Here is a 26036-nt window from a genome sequence, read left to right as displayed (position 1 = left end):
TTAAAAATAGGCATGCTTTAAGGATAAGTAAAACATCTTTTGCAAAAGATTTTTGCCAATTAGAAACCAAATTGTTATGATATAGTACAGCTGCAGCTTGACAGTGTCTTTGTTACAACAGAATGGTTTGGGAACTTTAAACGCTCATGCTATTCAGAAGGGTCTGTCAATACTTTTTTTGATTTGCTATACTAACATGTCAGTTTAATATTCTCTTCCTTCCCAAAAGACTGTTTCAGAGACTTACTAGAAGCTATACAGAATATGAAGGTTTATTTCAAAAGAATACATTTGCAAGAATACACATAAATGCACTCAATGTAACAGTACCTTCTGCAAAAATAGGTTACATAATACCCGGTAATGAAAGAACGATCTTATTTCTCTACAAATTAGAAAGCAGAGAGAATAGCCTGGATAACCTTCAAAATGGAGGTTATAATTGTGTATGATGGTGTGATAAGTAGCTAACTTTAAAGCATGACACCACAGAGCTAATGTTGGTAAATCAAAACTACTAGCACACAGCTGCAAACTATTGTTTTTGTACAGGATTAACAAATATTTTGGTTCCAATTTGTTTTTATACAGCTCTAGTGCCTCAAGGAAAATGCTTATCAAAGATACACAAAAACTATCCAAAATTACAACGTAACTATTAAAATGCCTCCAAAATTGAGAGGAAAGTAATCATGTTAAATTAAAAAAATTTAACCAGGACTTCCAGACAAGATTTCCTGTTTTTAATCAAAGAAAGTTTACAAGAGATTTCAATAAGTTATCTTGAAACCAAGCAGCTGTAGATCTTAGAATCTTCGTGGAGGTCCACCTTTAAACGGCTTAAATCCTGAGCCACTTCCCCTCTGCATGGAATTCCCTGTGATCTGTACAACTCTATTAATTGGTGAAGAGTTACTGGAAACAAAAGGTTTTAAAAAAAAGAGTTATCAGAAGTATCTATACTCTGGGCATACAGGTAAAAACATTTATCATATTACCTAACTGTTAAACTCAAGTCTCTTTTGAGACTTGAAGCCACCCAAGGAAAGGCTTTAACAGCACTACCACTAGCAATACAGGAACTGTGGAACCAGAGGCTGGCATGGAAAGACTGATTATATGGTATAATGTACAGCAGCAAGCTATCCACTGAAAGTAATGCTGATTGTACTGAGACTATTATACTTCCTAAACATAACAAGGGCTTTAAGGGACTGGAGGGGAGTGAGAGGAAGGAATTTTTTCTGTACCTTGTGTGTGGAGACATCATGCCACCTCCTCCACGGCCATCTCCCATTCTCCTTGTGTCATGATACCCACTTCCTTGAGAACTAGGTCCATGCCATTCTTTCCTTGGTCCAGTTTCACGACTATGGCGTTCAACAACGTGTCTGTCCTCATTATAGTGCTAGCAAGAAAATGAATAATTATATAATGTATATAATATATAATTATGTATGAATATATAATTATTATTATATAATGAATAAATAAGGCGTTTTTCATTATCAAACACAAAGTGAGCTTTTCTATAAAGGTCTTCATTAACCCTATTCAAAAATCAAGTAGCTTTTAAAGACTTTAGTCTGTAAGCAGCTATGCAATCTTAGAAAAGTCTTGTTAAAATAACTCTAGATAAAATGGAACTATTTTGCAGTAATGAGTGTATGGGTATCCAGGGAGTGAAGTTCTACGAGCTCATACATTACTGCTAGTTCTGTGCTTATCTCTCAATCACTGACAAGCACGTTCCATAAATATATATTATATTTTATATATATAAACACACAGAAAGAGGAAAGAATTAAATGCTTCAGGAGCATGGAGCATTTAGTCTGCAGGCTTTAAAAACAAGTGATACAGAATGTTTTTTCAGTGAGTAGCATGCTATAGCTTAGTGACCAACTGCACTAGAAGTACGAAGATGCTTGACATAAGTACTGTGTTTTCTGCAGATTTATTGGCTTATTAAAGAAAGCAAAACACATGCACCCTTTAAAATAAAAGTAACTTGAAATTAGTCAGAACACTTGTTATGATTTATGTGATGCTATGTAGAATCATAGAATATGGTCTGCTTATTTTTCCAGTATTATTTTGTATTCTCCAACCACAAACAGAAAAACGTGACTTACTTGTCCTCCACCTCCTCTTTCTCCCATCACGCCTCGTTCTCCTTCCCTGCCTCCATACCCAGAAGCACTGCTACGGCTACCAGGAGGTGCACCTCTCACATGTCCAGACACTTCTCTTCCTGATCGGTCTGGCCTCTCACCTCTGTAAAAGTTGCTTTCATCAAAATTCTGGTTTCAGTATAGTAGAATTGGTACCAAATCATATTACATATAGAATTACATATAGACTTGTGGTTTTAGTTTCCTAGCAATATGCAGTTAGCTTCTTAGAAACATTCTTTTAAATCAATATAGCTCTTTAAATAATTAAAGCTTGCTTCTATTAGTTCACATCAGCAGTCTTACATAGATAGCCTCCTTACTATATGTTGTCATGCATAATTAGGTATAAATTCCTGGGAGTCAGCAAGTTTATACACGAGGTTTAGCATACTTGACAGCTGACACACAGGTTTTTCCTAATCTTTCTGGAAGGTGACTTTGCCACTCTTTAGGGTGGGATCTGTTCTCTTTACACACCAGTTCCCGAGGAATTATTACTATGGATAGAATCTACAAGAATCAGTAATATCACTAATTTCTTGGTTAGCCAGCAAGCTTACCTGCCATCCCGTTTATCTGTGCTTATGCTTCCCTCACTCTTCCAATTTGTTTGCCTAGGTGGATTTGAACCAGTCTCTCTTGGATGTCGACCGTGTGGTATTTCAGGTCTGTCATGAATTATCACCGTTCTTCTTTCATCTCTGTCTCCTCGCACTTCCCGTCTGTCTGTATCTCGAAGTTCACTTCTTGGTTGTGGTGGTTCATTTCTTCTAGAGTCACTGAAGTTCTTAGGATATCTCTCAAACCCTGGCTCTTCTCTTCGGGCTGTTGGGCGAGTCTTTTTTGCTTCACCTTGATTTACAAAACGTTCTCGCCTAAGTTGTTAAAGTAGGAAAAAGTAATTTGATTGTTTCCCATTACTTGCATTTCTCCATACATCTAAGTACAAAGGTTAGAAAATATTCATAAGTATTAACAGTATTTTTGAATGTGAATCTGTGGTATATATCTCAAGGCCCTTCCCACACCAAATTATATTTATTTTTACAGTTGTCATTTTGAGCTTGAGCCTAACATTTTTAAATGGATTTATCTGCTCATAGTTTCGGCAAGAGTAATATTTCAACAAATGCAGGACCTCCCGTTTACCTTCCTAGTGTGAAGCATAGGGAATGCTAGATTTCTGTTTCTTAAGTCAGCTAGAAAATGTGTTTCACGTTCACTGCAGCATAACAGTTGAAGTACAGAAGTCACAGTTATGTGGCCTTATATTAACTGGTTATTGGAAATATTTAATGGAAACATTTAATGGAAACATTAAGTTGTTTCTGAAGTCAGCATCTACTGCAGAGTTGCACAGACTCTAACCAGTGTGACTCATGCAAGTCGTCTTCTCATTAGGTCAGTTGCTTTTAGCCTTATTTATTATGACGAATTTACCAAGCACAACAGATCTAATCTATTGGAACCCACTTAAAACTAGATGCCGAAGGAGGAATAATTGTGGAATTTCTTTTGAAGTGTCATGAAAAAAAGCCCACCAGTCAGCTAATTTGATGTCGCCAGAGAAAAGCAGATATTTTATGCTATAAAGGGGAAGTCCCAAGATATTTTCAGGACACTACTGCAATTCTATTGCAATTCTATGTATTTATTGCATAAAGCTTTTAGCATGACTTCAAATTTTGAAGTAGTTAGAGGTGAACTCCAGAGAGATGTTGGCAGGTAAATACCTGCCCTATTACTTAAACTTACCTATCAAAAGAAGATGATGGAACAGAAGAACCTTCTGGATATCGTCCCCGTTCTCTGTGATCAAAATCATTAAACCTGTTCTGCTGGCGACTGTAGTCTGAACCATGACTAAAACGTGCATCTGTATCAAGAGCCATCTTCTTATTTTCATTCCAGTAAGGATCATCTCTCCTTTAAGAGAAGCAAATGAATCCTTATCAGTTACATATATCCAAATCATGGCCTAACAGAAAACCATTCAAGTTACCAGTTACTTGTCTGCTTTAAAGACAAGTATTTAACCCATGAAAAGCCTCTAACAGTCAGTCACTTTAAACAGTGAACAAAATCATTTAAGAACCACCTCCCCCCACTCTGGTCTGCAAATTAAAGAGCTGGTATCAATAAACAGTAATAAAAATCTATGCCAAAGTATACTGTCTTGAGGAAACAAAACATTTTATGCCCCATCCATGCAAACTGAATCCATGCAAGATTTTGCCTTCAAAGCAGCCTTCTAGAGAAGCAAAAAGTTCAGAACAGTATTCTCAAGAAAGAACAGTATGGGAAGTGTCACAACCTTGTTAATTAGAAATACTCAGGTACAGTCTTTATGACAAGAATGCAAGATACTGAAATGTATACAAATGAAGCTGTCTTTACTCCCCTAATGAGAAAATATTAGTGTTCTGCTACTGTCTCTACCATGAAAACTTACACTTACATTCCACTGTACCTCTGTTAATTTTATGGCTCTGTAAATTTTATGGCTAAGGTCTCAGCCATGTGACTCAAACATCAACTGATAGATATCATCAGCTTCAGTAAAAATTAAAAGCCATCACATTGACTCTCTGAACCATTAATTTACCAGAGATGCAAATTCTTTATGAAGTGGAAGCTAGACATTTCAACCATTTAAAGAGAAATGAACAGCTTTTCTCAGCAAGTGCACACAATTACATTATGCTCTTTTGGTACAAGAATTTATTCACAGGCTGCTTCTTGTATTTCAAAACCCTCTGTTTCATACTTGGCATAGCCTAATGTAAAAATCATACTAGAAATTCAGTTCTTCTAGGAAGATTCATTTCAGGCACAAACACCTTTTCAGGTCTGCCATGAAGGCTGTAGCTGTTTGTTTTTACTAAGGGCTCTAAAACAATGGTTTGAGAATTAGATTACCTGTGATCTACATCACGTGGACGTTTCAAAGAATTCCTCTTTTCCTGTTCATAACGAAGTTGTTGCTGTTGTCGACGAAGTTCTTCCCTTTCACGAGCAATACGCTCTGCTTCTTTCCGACGTTCCTACCATAAAAGGGTGAAAAAACACAAACAACCTCTTACTAGAGAAACCTGTAAAACTGATAGCAAGCATACAGACCTAATACTTGATAGTTTTCTGCTAGAGACTGTCTGATATATATATCATCCTTGGAGAGCATTCCACATTAAAACTTCTTTAAGAGGAAGTGTTCTTCCTCTTTATATCTGGAAAAGCTATTGGCTATTAAGTATAAATATCTCCAGGTGCTTCCTTATGTTGCTAATGTGCTCACTGCCCAGAAATGCATTTCATTAAGTTCGCTCTGCCACTGTTCTCTAGAAAAAAAACAGTAAAGTTACTTAAGACTAGCAATGATCTCGTGAATTTCAGTATCAGTGTTTGTGACAGACATATACAGCTACTATAATCAGTAGCAAGAACTTGCCATCAATTTACAAGCTAAACAAGATAAAAGACTACTTTTGTTGTTTTACATTGTGAATTATTTGTTTTTACATTGGTTCTTTTAAGGCCTGGGTGGAAGGGTGAAGAGAGAAATTCATAGCAAGTGCAAACTGGGTTAGTCCATTATGACAGGCATATTTGTATTTTTTTACTGGAATGCAATACCTGTTCAATACGAACACGCTCTCTTTCCAAACGCTCACGTTCCATCCTCTCCCTCTCTAGTTTTTGCCTTTCAATTTCTAATCGTTCTCTTTCCCTCTGCAAGCATTCTTCTCGTTCATGCATTATTCGTATACGTTCTCTCTCACGACGCTCCCTCTCTGCAATTTCTCTTCTCCTGAAAAAGAAAAAGCAAAGGAGGTAGCAGAAACTCATCTGGAAATAATTCTCATCCAAAACTAACATCACCTCGGGCAGACATAGACAAACTATTTGAGAGGAGACTATTAAGAGAAGCCCTGGTATTAAGAAGTCTACACTCCTTCTAGCCCCAAGTAGCCAAACTGTCCTTAGCATATTCTGCAGAGCCATTTAAGCAGACAACTGATACTAGAAAAGTTTATGTCAAGAATCATCATTCTGATTTTATTTTTTGTGCTGGATTCATACTACTGTGTTTATTATCTGTTGTTATTATTATTATTATACTATGTTTATTATCCACCAGATAACAACAGTGTAGTAAAGAATATGATCTGGATCTTTAAAATACTTTGTTTTAGCTCTTGCCTGCTTCAAGCTAACAAAAGTTTACTTACTGCTTTCTGTACAAAAATAAAGACAAAATAACATTGTCAATATTCATTCATAATTCTGACTTACACAGGTTAGGTATACATGTGAACAACTTGATTTCGCTTTCTTCTTCCCACTTCCTGTAAAACAGCTTACAAGAAGCAGGAAAGGCATTTTCTCCTATAAAATTTATGCCTGCTGGGAATTCCTTTGTTTAGGGAAATCCAGTCAACAACAAGTCACTTTATCCTTTGCAAGATTTTGGCCAAATAAAGTGAGACAAACAGAAGAGACCAACTGTTTAGCCCTTTTACGTAGAAACAAGATGGTATTGTGCTTGATTTGTCATTTAGGCATACAATAGTTCTCTAAAAATCATTATTTTTGGCCACATCTCCTATTCAACTTCTCATATTTTCAAAAAGCAAACTAGCATGCAGTAACACCCCCTCTAACAAACACTAAGCTATGCGTGTACACACATGTGACTATTAAAAGATTAAGCAAATTTTGGAGTCAGTTAATTTGTATGAAGATATTGTTAGGTAGAGTCCCAGACTTTAACATCTGAGTAAAAGGCTTGACAGAACACATTCTAATTAAATTTCTAAAAATAGTATCTGATCAATTAATGTGTAAAAAAGCCTTTAGCAAAAAGTTGAATTACTACCTTCGGAGTTCAACAGCTCGTCGTATTCTTTCCAATCGAACCATGTGTTCTCGCAATCTCTGTTCCTTCATCTTTTCAAAAGGCAAGATATCCTTTCTACCCCTGTATTCCCTGAATTTCACTTTATCTTGAATAATACGCTCTTTGTTCCTCAATATCTGTGGCTATAGATAGAGATTACAATGGTTATTTCAGAAGTCTCATTCCTTAGGGAGATTTCTGGATGCTGTGTTCAAATATCATTAACTACTTATCTATCCCAAAGCATAGAGAGCTTCTATCTCTGCTTAGCAGTTTGCGATAGTTTATTGACCCATCACAGTAAAGACATCAACAGTATAGTAGCATCAATTCAAATAAGGATTCTATCAAATCTATAGATACTTACTTTTTCAAATCTTCCCCGTCTAACTGTCCTAGTGTGGCCTTGGTCTCCTTTTGTTTGGTCTAGAACTACAACTTGACCTGGGCTTTTACCACCTAGTGAAGGGGGAAGAAAAAAAGGAGGAGGGGTTTAAAACAAACATCTCCATTTGCCTACTACAGATTTTCTTGGGCAAAATTTATAAATCTCTAAACCAAACTGTTACTGGTAGAAGCATACCAGCACGTCTGTACTTAAGTAGTAATATAAAATATGGAAGCTTTCACATCAGATATAGTAGATGTTACTAGAGTCTAAAAAAGCAGGTGTTTAATTGCTTTGCTTCCACATTAAGAGCAGGAACATGCCCCCAGAATAAGTCAGACACACAGATTCAATAGGAAGAAACATGGCTATATTGCATACTTATTCTTTTCTTTTCTTCAGTTTTTTTAGTGGATTCTTGATTAGGGCCACTTGCTCCATTATCATTCTTCTCATCTTTACCTTCCGTTTTCTTGGCTTCTTTACTTTCTTTTTTTTCAGATTTCTCAGATTTCTTTTCTTCTTTTTTGGTTGATGGAGTTCTTGTTAGGAGAGATACAGAAGCACAGTGAGGAAGATTCAACTTAAAGGATTTTTACAACTTCAAAAGACACATAAGAAGTTCTTACTTGCTGGCTTTATCACTTGATGTCGTTTTCTTATCTCCCGTGCTTCTACCTGAACTAGATTTCTCATCACTTTCCTTCTTCAGCTCCTTTTTGGAGGGATCACCTTTCACCTATATTTTGTCCAAAAGCAAAAAAGTTAGTACGGATTCTTGCATAAGATGGTCTATTCTAGGAAGTTTGCATCTTAGTAAACATACTTTCTCAACAGAAATTTGTTGTCCATGCAGCTCTGTTCGATGAAGGTGTGCAATACATCTAGCCACTTCTGTACTTGAAGACATAGTTACTATGCCATAACATTTTGCCCCTGGGCTTCGTGCATTTGTGACCACCTTTGCACCAAGTACCTGCGTAAAGAGGTGAAATTTAGGTTTTTAGACATAAGGAAGAGATGATAGACCAATAATATTTTTTACCCTAGCTTTTATATAAAATAAAAACCGACACTCTGCTAGGAGTGATTCTACAAATTTTTAAAAGCATAGTTCAGCTTTTTGAAAATTTTCAAATCATGGCAAATTAACGCTTACATCATGTTTTGACCAATAAGAGCCTCACGCACATTACCCAAACTCTTCTTTTGATAATTACCATCAAAAGTTATTCACAAAAACACCACTGATGTGTGACTCAAAGTCAGCAGCTGCCAATTAATCACAGGAAGGTATAAACATTATTATGCAGTAATTTAATAAGGCAGAAAATTCTTCAGAGGCAACTAGCAGATGTGTCAATTAAGCAGTTTCAGCAACCAGCTCTTTGACACCTGCATCTTGACAAAGCATTAAGCTTTGTGTTGCTGCTCCCTGTTAGAATTTCTTTACCTTCTGGAGCTAATCTTTTTGATCTAGTCTTGCTCTAATGCAACAATTTAATCTTTCTAGCAGCCTGCAATGGTATAGTCGTTTAGACATTAAATATTTACCAATTTATTTAAATAAGAAATGTAAGTAAATACAGGTGCTGCCAAGCATCTCTACAGCAAAAGCAGACAAAGAATTAGAAGTTTGAACAAAATATACTTTCAGGTTTCAATACCTTTGAAGGTGCTAAATAGAAACACCTCCTTAATTTATTAGGATAAATCAGATTTCCAATAATCAGTACACATACTTATTAGCCACAGTGTGACGTTACGAACTAGTCCCAAAGATAAAACAACATAACTGCACAAGTTCACACAGATGCTATGAATTCACACAGTTGACATTAACTCCTTTGAGCAAGGAGAAAACAACTGTTTTCAGAAGAATGCTGAGCTTATATGGATTTTTTTTTTTTTTAGTGTTCTATGCAATTCCCATGTTAAACCAAACCAAAATCCAGGAAAAGTAAGTTGGTTTAAGCAACATGTAAGAAAGCTCATAAAAATATTAAGACTCTTTGAAAGAACAGACATTAAAAGCTACTATATTTTTAACTTTTTTTTTCTATCATTCAGAAGCCCTCAGAATGCCTTTTTTTTTTTTTTTTTTTTTTTTAGAAAAAAGGTTTCCCAGTGCAGCAGATGCTATAAAGACTGCTTATTTTGCAATTTAGCTACTGGCACGTTATCTTACACTAAGTCCTGACCAGTCATATTAGTGACATTTGTTTTCTGTCTTACCTCAAAATGAAGACAATTTTCAAAGTTAACTTATGGTTCTTCCTGTAAGCACAAACTCTTATTTTAGGTGCTGAAGGTATTGTCTTTTTTTTGTTTGTTTTTTTGATTACACTGGTTAGACATTTCAACTCACTTGTGTTTAAATGAATAAATATTTAGTTTCTGTATCTGAATAGAGGAGGGGGTGGGGGAGGAGACACACACAACACACAATATCACACCACATGGAATACCTTTCCATATTTGCCAAAGAGATTTTTCAAGTCAGCAGCTTTTGTGTTGGAAGAGAGTCCGCTAACCCACAGGTTTCTAGTTGAACTTCCACTGCTACCACTAACACTGCTTGCACTTCCTGAAACAAGTTTTGCAAAACAGCCAAAAAATTAAGGAAACAAAAGGTATTATCAATATTGAACTAAACTGTTGCTGAAAAGAGAAACTTAGCCTGTTACCTTTAAGTAACTGTTTATCCGGTTACCTTTCTTGAAAAGACTTCTATGTAAAAAAAATATATGCCATAAGATTTAATTCATTCACCCATGTATTGAGACTGACAGCTTGGCTAACTCATACCCAGAAGACAAAGCTAGAAAATCATACAATTCTCTGCTTAAAACATGCTTTACACCACATTTAGATATGTAAATTTAGCTTCAACTTTTTGATTCTTATTAAGTAACTTCTATCTAAAAAGGAAAAGATTTTTTTAGCGCCCAACATTAATTCTTCATCAGTATGTCTTTACACTAGTAACGTTAAAGAGACAACTGAAAGGTAAACAGAGGAGACAGTTAATCCTCATTATAGCTTATTTTTCCTAGCACCAGAATGTGCCCAATTTCCACAGCTTCAGGAAGCATCTGCCCTCCATCCAGAGCAGCTTTTTAGAAGTACTGCTGGATGTAGCCCACCAAATGTGATTTCACATATACTAGGAAAACACTAAGAAGCAGGAAAAACATTAAATCTTTACATTAATATTTAAAAAACAACCATACAAGCCAAAATTACAAAACACCAAACGACACAAAAAACAACATCACTTACACATATTAGCCATTTCTGTAGCAACACGGAACTAAGAACTCAAGAAAGTCATGTATAGGTGTTCTCAACATCTATTGTATTATTTTGCTCAGTTCCTTGTTGTTTGCTGTTAAATATTTGAACTGCTTCTGATTAAGTTAAATTATAGCTAGTTATACAGGAAAGACCAGAACTAGAGCTCCAGTTAAGCAGTTGGAAAAATCTGGTAGTATGTTATTTTTGAAAATAATTAAGTTACTTTTTAAAAACTGCCATCTTGTTAGCAGGTGGTTCTCCTTCAATGCATCAGTTAATTAAAGCAAAAGGCAACAAACCCATTATTATCTTCATCTAGGATTATCCCAATAGTTATTTTGATAATCCTAATTATCTTGATAAACTGCAATATGCTTAGAATATCCTTAAATAGCCACTATACTGGCTTTGCATGTGTATTTTAAGAGAGCCTTATGATAATTACTACTATAGTTAATGTATTTGCCACCGATAACATGGAAACAGATTTGCTGTATCTTTATTTAACTTCAAGTATATAACTATCAATGAACAGACAGGCATCTACAGAAGACAGTTATGTCTGTCACACAAAATTTCCCCTCAAAAATTCATTTATCAGGTAGAGTTCTATTCATCCATTGTGAAATGCTAGAGATTGTGACGAAGATTTTTGGCAGAGAGCTAATAGGCAGAATAAGGAGACACAAAGAACGCATTTGTTCGGCTCTGAGGCATCAGTGTACCTGTTGACATTAACACACACTGGAGCTCCACTCTATATTTTTAGATCGTAATACCAAGTTTTATGGTAACAGAAGGAAACTCCAATACATACAAATAGCTTCCAACTTCAACATACTAAATAGCCACAAGTGCTGTTTTGTTAGCTAGCATGCTAGCTATTATATTGTAGTTGACAGTTCATTTTATTTAGAAGTGAGCTAGAATTAGTCTATGTAAGCAATTTTGTTGGTGTTATGTTTAAGCGTTTTTTGCATTTTTTCTGTGTATATATATACAACCATTTGTGTTGAGTAGGCATATTTGAAAATTATACCAAATTCTCACAAAACAAACACCTGGGAGATGTTAAGTAGAATTTGCTTACAGTAATGTTTTGAAATAGAAGAATATATTTTCCATAGAGTCCTTAGAATAAATATTTTATAAGGAGTCCAATGTAAGGGGAAATACACACAAACACACACAGAGCTAATGACTACTGCACCTCCAGCATAATTTACTACAGATAAATGAGTTCAATTAAATAAGCCATTTTAGTGCATGGCAAGAAAGTTCTCAAAGAGGAAGGCATTTACTCCAAGGCAATACTACCCTAGCTTGCAATAGTTACCTTTATCATCCTTTGATGTTGTCTTGCTTTCTTTAGATTCCTTAGTGGAGCTAGAGAAGCAAATTAAAAATCAGAAGAAAATTGAAAACACAGTATAAAATGCAATACTTACAAATTCTACTAATACTAATAGACAAGTTAACATTTCAAAAAATAAAAATAAAAAGGGCTAGGCTGTATATTTGAACAAAGGATTCCCTTATGGATTCTTGCACTGATTTTCCCCAGGATGCCTGAAGATCTAGATTTTCTGACAACTCTATTCAGTGGATATATGGCAATCTTCTCCAGATTTCAGGACGGGGACTTGACTTCATTTTGTGTTCTTAGAACTGATAGCTGTTCATTACCATCATCACAAGGACATTTAAAAAACTCGTCAATTTGAAAAAAATAAATAAATGCTGACAATTCGACAATGCAATCACAGTAGGACATAGTGTCTATACGAAGATCTTGAATTTTAAAAAGTAACTTATGGCGGTCAAAAAAATCTATAGGCAGGAGCATAGGATACTAATTATAAGATTCTTGCTGCTACCCCCTTAATGTAGAGTGATCTTATTGAATGCTGGTACTCAGTATCGTAAAGAACTGACATAGAAAAACAAACCTCTTTGCTTGACCAGAGGCCCCAGTAGACGAGGGACCTTTCTTCAAAGTATCCTTTTCTTTGTCTCCAGATTCTGCTTTCTTTGAACTTTCTCTGGCTTCCTTCTTGACAGGATCACCCTTCACGCAGTCTTCCTTCTTACCATCTTTATGGTTCTCAGTCGTCTCATAGTCCTTGCTTTCCTTCTCCAGGCTCTGTGAAATGGTATCCTGCCCGTCCTTTGGCTTACTTGCTTCAGAATCTGTAATTTTCACATTTTTACCTGTTTCTAGGAGGTCATCACCATCAAAATCCAGAGTGATGGCATCTTCAGCCTGGATTGTAACCGATATGTTATCATCCTCAGCTTCTTTCACAGAGGTGTTAGCTTCCATCTCTTCGTGAGCCGTGTGATCAGCCTCAGCTAGGCTTTCTTCTGAAGGAAGAGGTTTAGATACTTCTTGTGTACCATCACCAGAACCTGCTTTATCTAAGAGGATTTAACAGGAATAAATATGGCAAAACAAGAAGTTTAAACAATTTCATATTCATAAGCTAGAATAGGACCTAGAAAATACAAAGCCAGTTATTAGCACTGATGGAAGGTTAGGAAAAAACACAAGGTGTATTAACACAAATATAAATCCTTTACCCAGGATCACTTATTCTTCATGGCAAAACACATTTTCTAGAGACAAATACCAAAACATTAGGAGTCAGAATATGGTTCCATCCTGGAGATACCCGTTCTTCATAAGAAGTATCCATTTTCCAGTTTAGGATTTAGCATGTCGTAAGAAAATAGTTGCTTTGGATGCTCACAGTTTGGATTAATCCATCTTTGAATCTTCCTGGTTGTACGACTTCCAGACTTCCCAAATCCAAAAGAGTTACAGTCTTGGAGAATTTCAGTCAGTCTTCCATACTGGTTTTCTTAGGCTTTTCCTTTCCAAGAGTGGTTTGGCAGTCAAGTTAGCCGTACGAGGTTGCTGCAGAAAACGGAGGATCGTCCTTTAATCCAGAGTTCGTAGACGAATGGTTCTCAGTCTTCATCCACTGGACGGATTTTCCATCTCAGTCCCACACTGGCATCTCCAACAATTCTTGGGTTTGCACTGAAGAGATACTTCAGTTGTAGGTCCCTCGTAAACAAGGAGTCTGTAGTTTTATTCTGTAACTTCAGTGTTTATTCCATCTTGCGTAAAGTGATGGTGTTCCATGTCCTTTCTAGTCCACAATATGTAGAATCCTTAAGACTTCTGTCCAGAAAGTCTGTTTGCCCAAGTGCGTCATATTCCTTCTATAGTTTCACTAATGAGCACAGCTTAAAAAAAAGTAGCCACTCCACAGATTTCCAAATACTTGTTTTACCATTCTATATACAACCGGTATTTCCAAGTGACAGTTAACTCAAGCATATGACGGTCCATACATATGTTGGGCGCTCAAGTTCAGCGTAAGAGCGTATCATTTCCACTCAAGTAAACATCAGTTACTGCAGTGCAAGTTGGAAGCATTTGCATCAAGACTTACCGTATATTAAAATCAGAGTCCTTGAATACTATGTTTTTTTGATTCAGTTAAGATTCATAGTATTACAACTATTTTATACATCCACCACAGTAACTGATAAGTACTGTAATCGGCTCTTAAAAGTAAAGTAACTCTTAAGAGCGAAATAAACCCAATGACTGCAATAATTCCAGGTGCTGAACTTAATAAGGAGACAACTGATACTTAGTACTTGAGAGAAGACTACTATTAGCAAAGAGACTGAAAGTTACAAGAGAAAATTGCTTGGTCTATCAGGCTAAAGACCTCTTAAACTCTATTAAACTTCAAACATACCTTTCTCATTTTCTTCATCTTCACCATCCTGCAAGAAAAGGAAGTCAAGACTAAATGTCCTCTATTTTAGAACTTAAAGTAGAACAGTTCATATTTTCCATAGAACTTCTATCATACAAAGGTAAATTAATGAATCATAAAAACATTTCCAAAGAAAAGATAATTAAACCAACCTTTTCAAATCACTGAAAGTTTAGTATAAACTTCACTGGTATTTATCTATACTACTTGCAATATGTAGCTGTTTTCTCCCTCTGGACACCACCTTCCCTTAACAAGATGTTTCCAAACTGTCCCTTATCCTGCTAAAACCTCCCGAACAGATGTTACACTGAGTACTACTTACAACAAAATGCAAGCAATCCATCATCAGCTTTGAAAGAAGGAACTACCTGGTTTCAGAAAAGTCTAAAACTAGATAGACTTCCTTCATTAACTGTTTCTAAATGAAAGAGCAATTTTAACATGTATTTATTTATCATTAACACCTCTAATCTATCCCTTTTCAGATGTCAGTTCTATGCAACTCAGAATGAATTTCTGATCTTAAAGATGTTACCGGTGTTAGTTTAACAAAAATATTCTCCAAAGGCAAAGTTAGAAAGTTAAAACAGAAGTAGTAGATGTACATGTATATCTAGAAGGCTGTATATACTTTGTTGTATACTTTGTTAAAAATACTTCAAAGGGCCATGACAAATGTTAAGAGTTTAAAAAAAATACCTTGCTAAGTCTATGCACCAAACATTCCCAAATTATAGACAGGAGTTTGCATTTATACACTTTTTTCTTATTTAATTAAAAAAAGTGTTCTATAATGTAATAGAATAAAGGTAAACAGCATCTGACCCTCTAAGATGCAAACTGGAACAGAAAGCAAGTGTAAAATGATCTTTTCCAAATTAACTGATATGAAAATCAGTTTATACAAATGATTTAGAACTTACATGGACACTTGCGAAAGTGTAATCTTCTATGTCTTGACCTTCATTTTCCTATGAAAACATAAAAAGGACTTGCTAAGCAAGCTATTTGTAACATACTTTAAATCCATTCAGAGTCAAGAAATTCAGTTAATTCAGAAAACATTTTACACTCAAAGTGAACATCAATGAGTGCTTTTCCTAACTTGCATCTTAGAGTTCAGTGTTCAGATTATGTATGTCATTACTAGTAAAAAGGGAAAAGAACCTCTTGGGAACCCAGTCGTGGACTGTGGTACAGTTTTATCAACTAATACCACATTTATGTCAGGACTATTCGGATACAGGCCAAGAAAAACAGAAAAAAAAAAGTAGCTCATCTTTTGGAGATAAGCAAGCAAGACAAAGCAGAAAAACTAGTTCTTAACTTCCCATTAGCACAGATAAGAAAATATGCATTTTGCTGATAAAGAAGCACATTAAAATACAAGAGTACCTGACTTTCAGAATCCTTTTCTACATCTTCTGTTGTCTCTGCTGGCTCCAAGTTGTGGTATCTTTTCTTTTCTGCTGATGGGAGTTCTTTAGAATTCAAGTTCTCATCTTCAACAGATTCTTTAAAGTCCTTTAATTCATCATTTCCATCTTGATCACTTGCATCTTGAGTCTCCAATTCACTTTCCTTTTGATGTGAACAACAAATGTTTGGCATGATTATCAGCTATATTCTGAAAAAAAAATCACTGCCAAAATTGCTGTTTTTGCAAAATACTGTATCGCAGCCATAATAAGAATTAAGTATACTTCAAAAAAATCCCACACCTTCACACAATGCAGCATGACAGCTCTTAACACAGTAAAAAAACAATGATTCAGATTTCCATGTAAATTAGCCCAGAGAAAACGGAGTTTTTAGTTTGTTTGTTTTTGAAATAAAGCAAAACACTGAACTTAAATAGCAACTGGAATATTCTTTTTTTTTTTTTAAATACATATTTTTATTACCTTGACAAAGGAATCCTCTTCAACTGAAGCATCACCAGTTGATTCATCAGCTTCCTGCTTTTTACCTGAAATGACAGGATATGCTAACGATGAAGGCTGCTAAGCAGAGCAGGCTTTCTTCCAATACTGATTATGTGCTGGGCTACAGTTTATTATTCTCTACATCCTCTAGAATATCTGAACTGGTCACTATTATATAACCCTCCCAAAGTCTAGTGTTTTTGAGGCGGGGAGAAAAAAGTCACACGAGCTAATATGAACAATCAATGCTGTTTCATAAACAAGCAGTCACATCCAAGTTAGTGATTTTGATATCAACTCTTCTACTTTCAGAGATGATGAAATTGAAGAGAACGTTAGTGTGTATTTCTAGAATTACTGGAACTAAACTATACTTTATAACTAACATTTTGGAAAGGCCACTCCTTATAGGATAATTAGCAGCACAAAACAATTTAGGTTAGAAGGGACCTCAGAAGGTCTGCTGAACCTCTGGCTCCAGAGAATGCAAACTTCCAAATTATGATCAGATTGCTCAGGGTTTTATCTAGCTATGTTTTTGAGTATCTACAAGCATGTGAAGTCCAAAGCTTCTACAAGCCTCCATTTTCAGTGCTTTTCATCACTAGAGGGAACTAGCAGCAGAACTGAGTCAGGTCAAGCACTGGCTTTTCTACATATTCTTTAGTGTACAGAGGGCATGTTCCATCAAAGAATTCTGTTCTTCCAGTACACACATGTTTTTTTCCTAATTAATATGGCTAAGTGGAGATGACAACTAGACAGAGTTCCCTTTGGAACCCATTGTATTTCCTTAACCCTCTGCAAAAAGGAGGCCAGAGGACTAGATATAATATGTCCAAACAAGCTCTTTTTAGAGCATTCTGTTTCATTTTATCAAAGATCAGCCTACGTGACAATTTTCAGTAGCTCAAGGTGAAAAAGCAGTTCAGCTGGGAAGGAGCTTTACTATCTTCTGTTGAAACTCAGTATCAATTCAAGACATAAATGAGATGGCAATCAGGATCAGCACTTAACGCATTAGTTTTTGACCTCATCTCTCTGCTCATCACTTCATCTTCAAGCAAGTGCTAAATTATCAGTTTTATACTCTGAAGGAATAGAAAAGGAAAACCCAAGCCAAAGTCTGATGTAGTATGCACATTTCTGTGACTTGGAATAGTCTTTTTTTTTTTTTGTCAACAATTAATTTTTCTTAGTCTTTCGCACACAGCTCAAATTACATTTCAAAGTTAGAAACTGCAATACTAAAGGATGAAAAAAGATGTTTTCTTTCTACTTAGACTCCAATTGTTTTTCCTTTTTTCCACTGAAAGGCAACACTGACAGCACTCCTGTATACACCATTTTGCATTACAAGGTCAGAAATGCACTAGTCTCCAGGAAAAGATACACTGCAGAAGTCTTTGACTGCAAAACATGAAAAAGTTCAGATCTAAATGCATGGGAGAATCAACAACACATTCCCGTTTTATATGTGGAATGCAATAGGTTTGTGAGATTTTGGAGTAAAAAAACAGCAGCAGATGTATACTTAGGGAAGCTTGGCTTCCCTCAAAAAGAGTTGTGGACTTATACCAGAAAGGACAGTTTTTGATATGCTTCACACCCGATGTTTGAAAGACAGACTAACCCAAACTTTGTATTAATATTTCAGCATTCTGCCACAGAATCCATAACCACAGGTATCTTCAATGTAAGAAAGCAGTGAAACAGCATGGATTTTCTGTTTCAACCCTCTCATTTCAGTTCCTCGGTTTATTAAACTTCAAAGTCCAAGTTCTTCCCACATCTCATATCCAGAGAGGCATACACAGATAGGAAAATACACACAGCAGATGCTGGACATTTAGCAGCTAGCTAGCATGTGCTATTTTGAAAACTACTTCAATTCACTTGTTTTGTCAGGGGAAATTTGGCAGATGAACTTCAGAGGGAATAGAAAAAACAATTGACACAGCTGCCTCAAGTAAGTCTATCACTCTGCAATGACAGCTAGAGACCTGCATTTCAGTGACATGTCCCCATCAAAGGGAAGTTACACCTCTGCATAAAGAAGCCCTCTGTACCTTTTACCTTCTGCTAGAGTAAACGAGACAGGCATATGTATTTTAATTGGTCTGCCTTTGCAATAAAAGCCCAGTTTGCCCTGAGTATCAGAGGCATTAAAAGACATACGGAAACCTGAATAATGACCTTTGCTTTGCAGCCTCTAGCCAGAAAGTGGTAGGAAGCTTACTTTCCCTGCTAGTTCTGTGTTTCAGGTTACTTTGACCTGGTTAGCACCACAGTACTTCAAAGGTCTGATACAAATAGTTTTCAGATGCTAGTATAGGTTTGTTAGTGACAGTAACTTGCTAAACCAAAAAAAAAAAAAAACAACAACAACAAAAAAAAAAAAAAAAAAAAAAAAAAAAAAACAAAACAAAACACCAAACCACCCCTGCCTCAATGGAAGTTCAAGACTTCTCTACACCGATACTCATTCACAATGGACTCTCATTTTCACATAACTACTGTGAGATTACAACAAACATTTTCCAGAAACTGATAGTAGTTGTGAACATACTCGAGAACAGACTCACTTCGAGGAAGGTAACTTGGATTACAAGGTATGTAAACAACTATGGTCAGAATAGCTGGGTCTTCTGCAGGCAACAGGTGCAGTGGGTCTCAAGTCACACAAGCTGCTAACACAACAAGATTTCTCATGTGTACAGGTTATCCATGCAGTGGCTATTGGAAGTGTCAGTGTTGCAAACAGTACTCCCCACAAAGCTGGGTGCCTGAGCTAACACCACAAACACTAATTTACCTTGATGTGTTGGTACTCTCATAAGCTGCGCTCAGTCACTTCTCTGGCTACGGCAATTGCTACGCACCATGAAATTGCAAGAGCATTTACACAGAGAATGGGTAACCTCCTTAGAGGTAAGTAGAAGATCTGAAACATCTTTAAACCTGCGTAATATTAAACCAACACTTTACTTTCTCATTGACAAGTCTTGCAGTAGCTTAACTTCATCATATCCATTCACTGTCCTCTACCCAGGGAGTTGAGACTCCCCAACAGTATCCAGAATTATCTAACAGCTTATTCCAGACAATTCAAACTAGAAACCTGCATCTCATGCAGAAGTAGAGTGACACTCATCACCAAGTTTTGGAAGGATTAGTGACTGCATCTCCTCCGGTATTCCTGGTGAACCCGCAACAAGGTTCTCTCATATCTGATGCTAAAGAATCATTAAAAACATGGGACAGGAAGTAAAGAGGAAGATGGGGAAAGACAACCCTTACAATGGGTTGTCTTCTTACAATGGGTTGCCTCTAACTCTTTATAACATTAGAGGCCCACAGCTGCTGCAACTGGAATAGGACCACTTGCCATAACATTACCAGAAGTCACCCTGTTGCATTACTGTATTCTTAAATGGTATCATAGGGTACCAAGAACAGTTAAGTTTTTTTTTAGCTTCTGCACAACACCGCTGTTACTCATTTATTTTTTAAGAAAGGATGCACTTTGCAAAAACAGATATTCTCTAGATAATCACCAAGTTGCTCATAACATTTGCCATAATTTCTTATCATATGATTAAACATTCACAATGCTTCCTAGTGCAGCTCATTAGAGATATCACTCACTTGCACCTTAATGAAGTTACTTAGGAAGTATTTAGCAAGATTAGTTTTTCCTAACAAGTTTTCTGAGAGCAGATAAAAAGCTGTAAGTAAGACTTGTATACTATTTATATCTCACTTCAGTAAGGCTGATGTATCCCAACTCAAGTGATGGAAACAGCTTTCTAACACTGGAGCCACCTATGCAAAGCGTTTCTAAGAGTAAGGCTGTGTGCTGTTTTTTTTCAGGTGTTAATTACAATATCTTCAATTTCTAATCATCAGATCAAAACTGAGATCAGGTATTTTAGCTTAAGAATTTCATTCCCCAAAGAAAGATTATTTTCTATATATCACCTACTGAATAATAGGCAAGAATTCTACCTGCAAAGGGAAGTTCTCTTTGCAAATAATTTAAGTACGTCTTTCCTCGAAAGAGGAGAACAGAACTGCATTTATTATTTCTTTATGATGTACTGTATCTTGAGTAAAATATTTAGGAGAAAGGAGGGTCTCAACCGTTGGTTTAATATTGACAGAAATACTTCAAAGTTTGCAGAAATAATTAGAGTGATTGAATGCACCACCACTCGGATGCCTAGAAAAAAAATAAATTAATTGACTCACAAAGTAGGTTTGTTAAGACAGACATGACTTGCAACACTAACAGGCTTAATTAGCTGACACTGCAGCAGTGCTGTGTGCAAGGGCAAGCCCCCCACAAGAGCATTTGGAGAGGTCACTTTTCCGTCTGTACTACTTTATTCAGCAACTATGAAACAGATCAACAGAACCGGCCAGCAAGGTCAAACAAGCTACTTGCTTGCCTCAATAAATACATTAAAAAAAAAAAAAACAATAATAAAAACAGGTCAGCAAAGCTCAGGAGGACAACTAATTTGGATAAAGTATTCTAAAAATATTTATTTAGGAAAAAAATCACGTTATTCAAGATTAGAATTAAGCCATTGGTACTAGCACCCAGCAGATTAAATCACGTATGTAACACACGCTTAAAATGCAGTTTGCAGTCCCTGTCCTTTCCAATGCTGGTTCACTGGGCCAGAGAATTCTGATCTACTGCTGGGCACACTTCACCACACACTGCAGTGTTTCAGAAGTCAAACCACAAAAGTACAGTGACAGACATTAACACCTTTAACATGGGCAGGAATACTGGACAGTTTGATAAAACAATTTTAATATTTCTGAGGGACAGATGAGATCACAACAGATCATTTTCCTCACTCCAGTTTCCTTTTAAAGGCCAACAGCTTTACTTGGTTGTTTTAGTCACTTAACAGGTTTAACAAAGAAATCAAAATTTTGCAGGCAATAGTCTAAGCTAGACACTGTCAGGTGTCAGTGACAATACTGACTCTCAGATGAAACAAATTGGAAATAGATGTAAACCAGGAGGAGACTAAAGCCGCAAAATAATAGGGGACTAAGTGGCCTTAGAAACCTGAAAAGCATCAGAAAACATCTTTGCCCACATTACTCTGAAGTTAAAATTGCTTAGTCCAAAATCTGTTCTTCATCTACACAATGCAAAACTTGGCAGAAAAGTAGTTTTCAATCGCTGCATTACGATGTATCAATGCAATGCTACCATATTTTTGATTACAGGTACTTCAAAGGAACGTTCACATCACAAACATTAAGAAGATTTAATACTAGCAGTAACCTGCTCTAAATTCTAGAATAAGCAACAGAACGTTCAAGCTTGAAAAGAACACTTTAAAAAAACTGCCACGTTTTTTACAAAAATGAATTTTTCTTACAGCTGCTAAGTTCCAGGGAGTGGAGGCACAACTGAGGCAATTAAAGTTGGCTTGATGGAACACCTGGTATTTATTCAATTTCAGGCTTTCAAACTTGAATTGTCAAAGCCAGCCAATCTCACCTATATAGCTCTTTTAATTAGTTGTTCTGTAGCTCTTCTTTACTCCAGATAGTTAAATTAGCTTCAGGTAAGAAGTGTTACATTTTGACTAACTTTAAATCTAGAATTGATCAAGGATTTTGCTTGCATTACAGATTCCTTCTGCAAGTAGGAGTCTTGATGTAAAAGCTTCTAACAGCACACTTCCCTCATGAGTGGATCCACACGGCTCCCTGTGTTTTATCTACACATTGGCAGGTCTGTAAATGCTCTGTTTTAAATAAAACTCATTCCCCCCTCCCCCCCCCCTCCATACAGTATCACATGCTGCAGAACTGGTGAGGTACTGTTTGTAGAAGAAAGTCTATATTCAAGTCAGTTTAATTAAGACCTTATTCTTCTGTTCATGGTAGTTTTTATAGCTGTTTCTTCCCTGTCTCGTAAAAGGCTGGTTCAGTACCACCACTGTCAAAAGCTTGTCATAGTCTAGTAGACGTCTACAGTACACACTCAGCTGAGTGAGAGGGAGAACAAACAGAGTACCCTCCCCTTCCTCCCAACTCAGCCTGCATCAATATTCTGGATTAAGTTGTTCTGACACTGCTGTGGAATTAGCCACCTCCCTGTTTCCACAGATCTTAAGAGATGCAGTAGAACTGGCTACATTCAGAACTAAAACTGATGGCCACCTGACACGATTGATTCTACCCCCTGCAGAAATCTGCCACTCCTTGGCCTTTTCTGAGGCTGTGTTTTCTTTGTAACTCCAACAAATATCTTGTATTCCTACCTTCCTTTGTACAGCAGTGATAGCATGAAAAACTACTGTAGAACTCGTAGTGTCATTTATTTTACTGATAGGCAGCAGTAAAATAATTAAAATAAAAACTCACTAGAGTTAGTCTGAAGCTCTTGGGAGAGGGGGGTAAAGCATTAGCAAAAGGCTAGGAACAATCTGTGAGCAAAATCAGTAAAGGGCACAACACTACGCATAGCAAAGACCATGTACAAGTACAGGAAGGATCAAGATAGTTAATTTCAAGAGAAAATCCAGTTGATAGGCATGCATCTTCTACATGCCTTCGAAAGTTCCCTAGTGACATGGCTGGGAACAGATTTTTCTAAGTGCTAGATTTCCAAGTTTAGAGGTAAACCAGTAAGGAGGGAAACTCTTGGTAACCAGTAAGATATTTCAACAACAAGGATAGGAAGAGGGAAAGATAACATCAAAATCAGCAGTTAAGACCACAAGGGACAGCTGAAAAGAAAGAAAAGAACTTCTGTGGAACACCTTTCCTTCCAGCTCAAAGGTACTTAACAGAAAGAACAGTTAGTAGTGATCCAGTAAGATCCAGAAAGATTTTCCCTAGACAAATTAATGAGTTCTTGTTCCTTACTTGGAAGATTAATGCTGCATAAACCTCTCAAAGTTTTGGCACAAAGTTTGCTCATAAGACTTTTGTAATCTGAAAAGTACTGAGAAATTCTCCAGTTCAGAGTGAGCCAGTACGAACTTCATGGAGGCCACATTTAGCTCTGAGTTGTAGCAAGGCTGTACATCTCGTACATGAGCCTTACAATTTAGTTCCATAAAAGAGGTGGCAGCACGCAGCTACTGAATGAAGCCTCGGCCCAGGCAGCAGCACCACTAGTAGGGAAGCAATCTTTGCAGAAGCAAAATAGCACGAGTACAGAAGAGGCCAGTTCAAACACATCGTGCATGTCATCAATCTAGTTTGGAAAATAGGAGGATGAAAAGCAGGAGGTAAGGGAAACATTTATTACAGCAGAACAAACAGCCATTTAGGTCTCTACATTAAAAATTGTGGAAGCATTCCCTTGTTTAGCTTCCATGTAGTTTTCTTAAGCATCAGTTACCTTTCCCAAAATAAGGAATAAAGCAATGCCACAGAAAATGAAACTGCATTGCTGGCTTATTTTCCTCACACTTTTCTAGTGTGCCAAAAGCACAGAAGAGTTATTACTCAAACTTCCTATACAGATATGTTTTATTAATGAATTCCCCATTCACAGCACCAGGCAAAAACGTTAATAATCATTTCCATCACAACACTCAGCCTAAGACAAATGACACTGTTATAAGGTTGATCATTTCCACAACAGGTATCTATAGCACATGTGTGAACATACCTAGCATACATGTTCAAAGAAGAATGCTATGCATAAAACAGGAACTTCCTTCCCCAGTATTATTTTGCAGGTTATGGATGTCCCCAGAAAAACAGAAAACCATATCGTTGTCTCCCCTCTCCTTCCCCCCAAAAAAGTCTTTAAATAGTTATGCATAACGAAACACAGCCAATGCAACCATCGCCAAATATACCAGCTTAAAATCTAAATAGTTATTTTTCACAACTTAAGAACTGAAGTCTCTTAACTGGATGTTTCATTTCCCAGAAAGCCTTCAGATCATAATCAGGAAACTCTTACTTATAAATCTTGTCTTACTTCAGCAAAAAGTATGTTAATAAATCTGCACAACACAATACTCTTCAGGCTGTGACCCCTACCACAAACATCACTACTCGGGGTCCCTTCCCATGGCTAAACAACCTCTTAGTTTTCCCTCTGCCACTGCGCAGATACTCAGTCTCTACACTGATGTCCATGTCCAGCATCAGAGCTGCATGGCAGTTCCTATACCCATTTTGCCTACGTTCAGGATCTGCTCCATGCTCAGGACCCCCCTGCACACAGCATATTCCAAAAAAAATAAATCTCACAGACTGTCTGTACAGTCTGAGCACACACAGCAGAAGTCTCCAGGATCAGATCCTGTCAGAAGGCTGTACAGCCACTACCTCATAACACATCACCTACCCAACCCATTTTCCATATATACCCGGTATCCCTCTGCTCTGCAAGGCCCTTTAAGCCTCAACACATTTCTCCACACATCCCACACCCGCAAGGATAAGTAGATGTGTGACACAGAGACAGACACAGCAGCGTGCAGGAGAAGGAAGTGAGCAGGTGAAACAGGTGGCGATGGGGGGAGCGGAGATGGGGGAAGGAGAAGCAGTGCCCGCAGCGGGTGAGGAGAACGAGGTGTGTTACGTGACAGAAGTAACGAGCAGTGAGGGCAGAACTGCAGCCACGCTACAGGCTACAACCATACACTCCTTACAGGCGATATATGCAACAAAAAAGCTCTTTCAAATACATAATCTATATCAACAGATTTTAACCTTTGCCTTTAGTTGGTTTCTTGGTGGGTGTGTCAGCTGAAACAGTTATTTCAATATTATCTGGATCACCTCCTTCCTCTTCAATAGCCTGAATGAGACAAAAAAGGACAGTTTTTAACTGAGTTCGATTGGAAGCTAGACAATTTGACTTCAGTAAGCATCACTGAGCCAAACCACGTATTCTCTGAAACTATCGGGTATTTTACGAACCACCCTAGGTTAAACCTCGCACTGAAAGCTGGGGGAGGCCGAGGAGGGGCCGGGGCTGACGGCCACAGCTCCAGCCGCGGCACTGACCCTCCGGAGGGGCAGCCCGGCGACAAGCAGCACGCTTCATGAGGCGAGGAGGCCTCCACGCCACACACGGGGCCGCGGCACAGCAGCAGGAGAAGCTCCGAGCCGCCAGCAGGGCGCCCCGCCACAGCGGCCCCGCCGCGGGCAGCACGGGCCGGGCCCCTCCGCGGGGCCTCTCACCTGCTTGAGGCGGGAGATGAGCACCGTCTTCACGCCGGTGACGTCCAGGTTGCGCCGCTTCAGCTCCGACTTGAGGTCGATGACGCGCAGCTCCGCCAGCTTCTTGCTCTCGGTGGGAGGCGGCGGGGGCGGCGGCGCCGCGGCCGCCGGGGCGCTGGGAGCCGCGGGAGCCCCCGCGGCGGCGGCGGGAGAGGAGGCGGCGGCGGCCATCTTAGGGCGAGGGAGCGCGGCGGCGGCACGCACAATGAGCCCCCCCCCCGCCCGGCCGGCCGCGAGTACCCGGATGGAGGCCGCGGCCGACCTGGCGGCGCGGCGCAGGCGCGGTGCGGCTCACCTGGCCCCGGGACCTCCCCGCCAGAG

At 37.8% G+C, this 26036-nt stretch overlaps 2 protein-coding genes across 14 annotated transcripts in view; one reads left to right on the top strand and one right to left on the bottom strand.

Annotated features, from left to right (window-relative positions):
• Nucleotides 1–256: 256 nt before the first annotated feature.
• Nucleotides 257–26009, bottom strand: SLTM (SAFB like transcription modulator). Of its 7 annotated transcripts, none has more exons than XM_068695542.1 (21): nucleotides 25677–26009; nucleotides 25203–25290; nucleotides 16464–16528; nucleotides 15955–16140; nucleotides 15483–15530; nucleotides 14536–14563; nucleotides 12709–13177; nucleotides 12096–12145; nucleotides 9931–10049; nucleotides 8289–8438; nucleotides 8092–8201; nucleotides 7925–8004; nucleotides 7442–7533; nucleotides 7054–7217; nucleotides 5811–5985; nucleotides 5097–5221; nucleotides 3933–4103; nucleotides 2738–3052; nucleotides 2136–2289; nucleotides 1251–1408; nucleotides 257–915 (listed from the first exon to the last, which is right to left on the bottom strand). In XM_068695542.1, exons 1-21 carry the CDS (start codon nucleotides 25884–25886, stop codon nucleotides 807–809), a joined length of 3066 nt encoding a protein of 1021 aa, XP_068551643.1. In that variant the 5' UTR covers nucleotides 25887–26009; the 3' UTR covers nucleotides 257–806. The 7 variants fall into 7 exon arrangements, with proteins under 7 accessions (XP_068551643.1, XP_068551639.1, XP_068551642.1 ...); XM_068695538.1 differs by having other exon boundaries at nucleotides 7844–8004; nucleotides 25677–26008; XM_068695541.1 differs by having other exon boundaries at nucleotides 7844–8004; nucleotides 12709–13123; nucleotides 25677–26008.
• RNF111 (ring finger protein 111) overlaps nucleotides 25905–26036 on the top strand; it is a 51111-nt gene continuing 50979 nt past the window's right edge. For 6 of the 7 annotated variants that reach the window (XM_068695549.1, XM_068695547.1, XM_068695552.1 and 3 more), the window contains exon 1: nucleotides 25916–26036. In XM_068695549.1, coding sequence (XP_068551650.1) covers nucleotides 25921–26036 — 116 coding nt within the window. In that variant the 5' untranslated portion in view covers nucleotides 25916–25920. The other variant, XM_068695553.1, reaches the window with a different exon arrangement.

This window comes from Anas acuta, chromosome 12 (genome assembly GCF_963932015.1).
Source record: "Anas acuta chromosome 12, bAnaAcu1.1, whole genome shotgun sequence".
NCBI lineage: Eukaryota > Metazoa > Chordata > Aves > Anseriformes > Anatidae > Anas > Anas acuta.
Note: the sequence above shows the minus strand (reverse complement) of the source record. Positions and strands in the feature narration are given on the sequence as shown.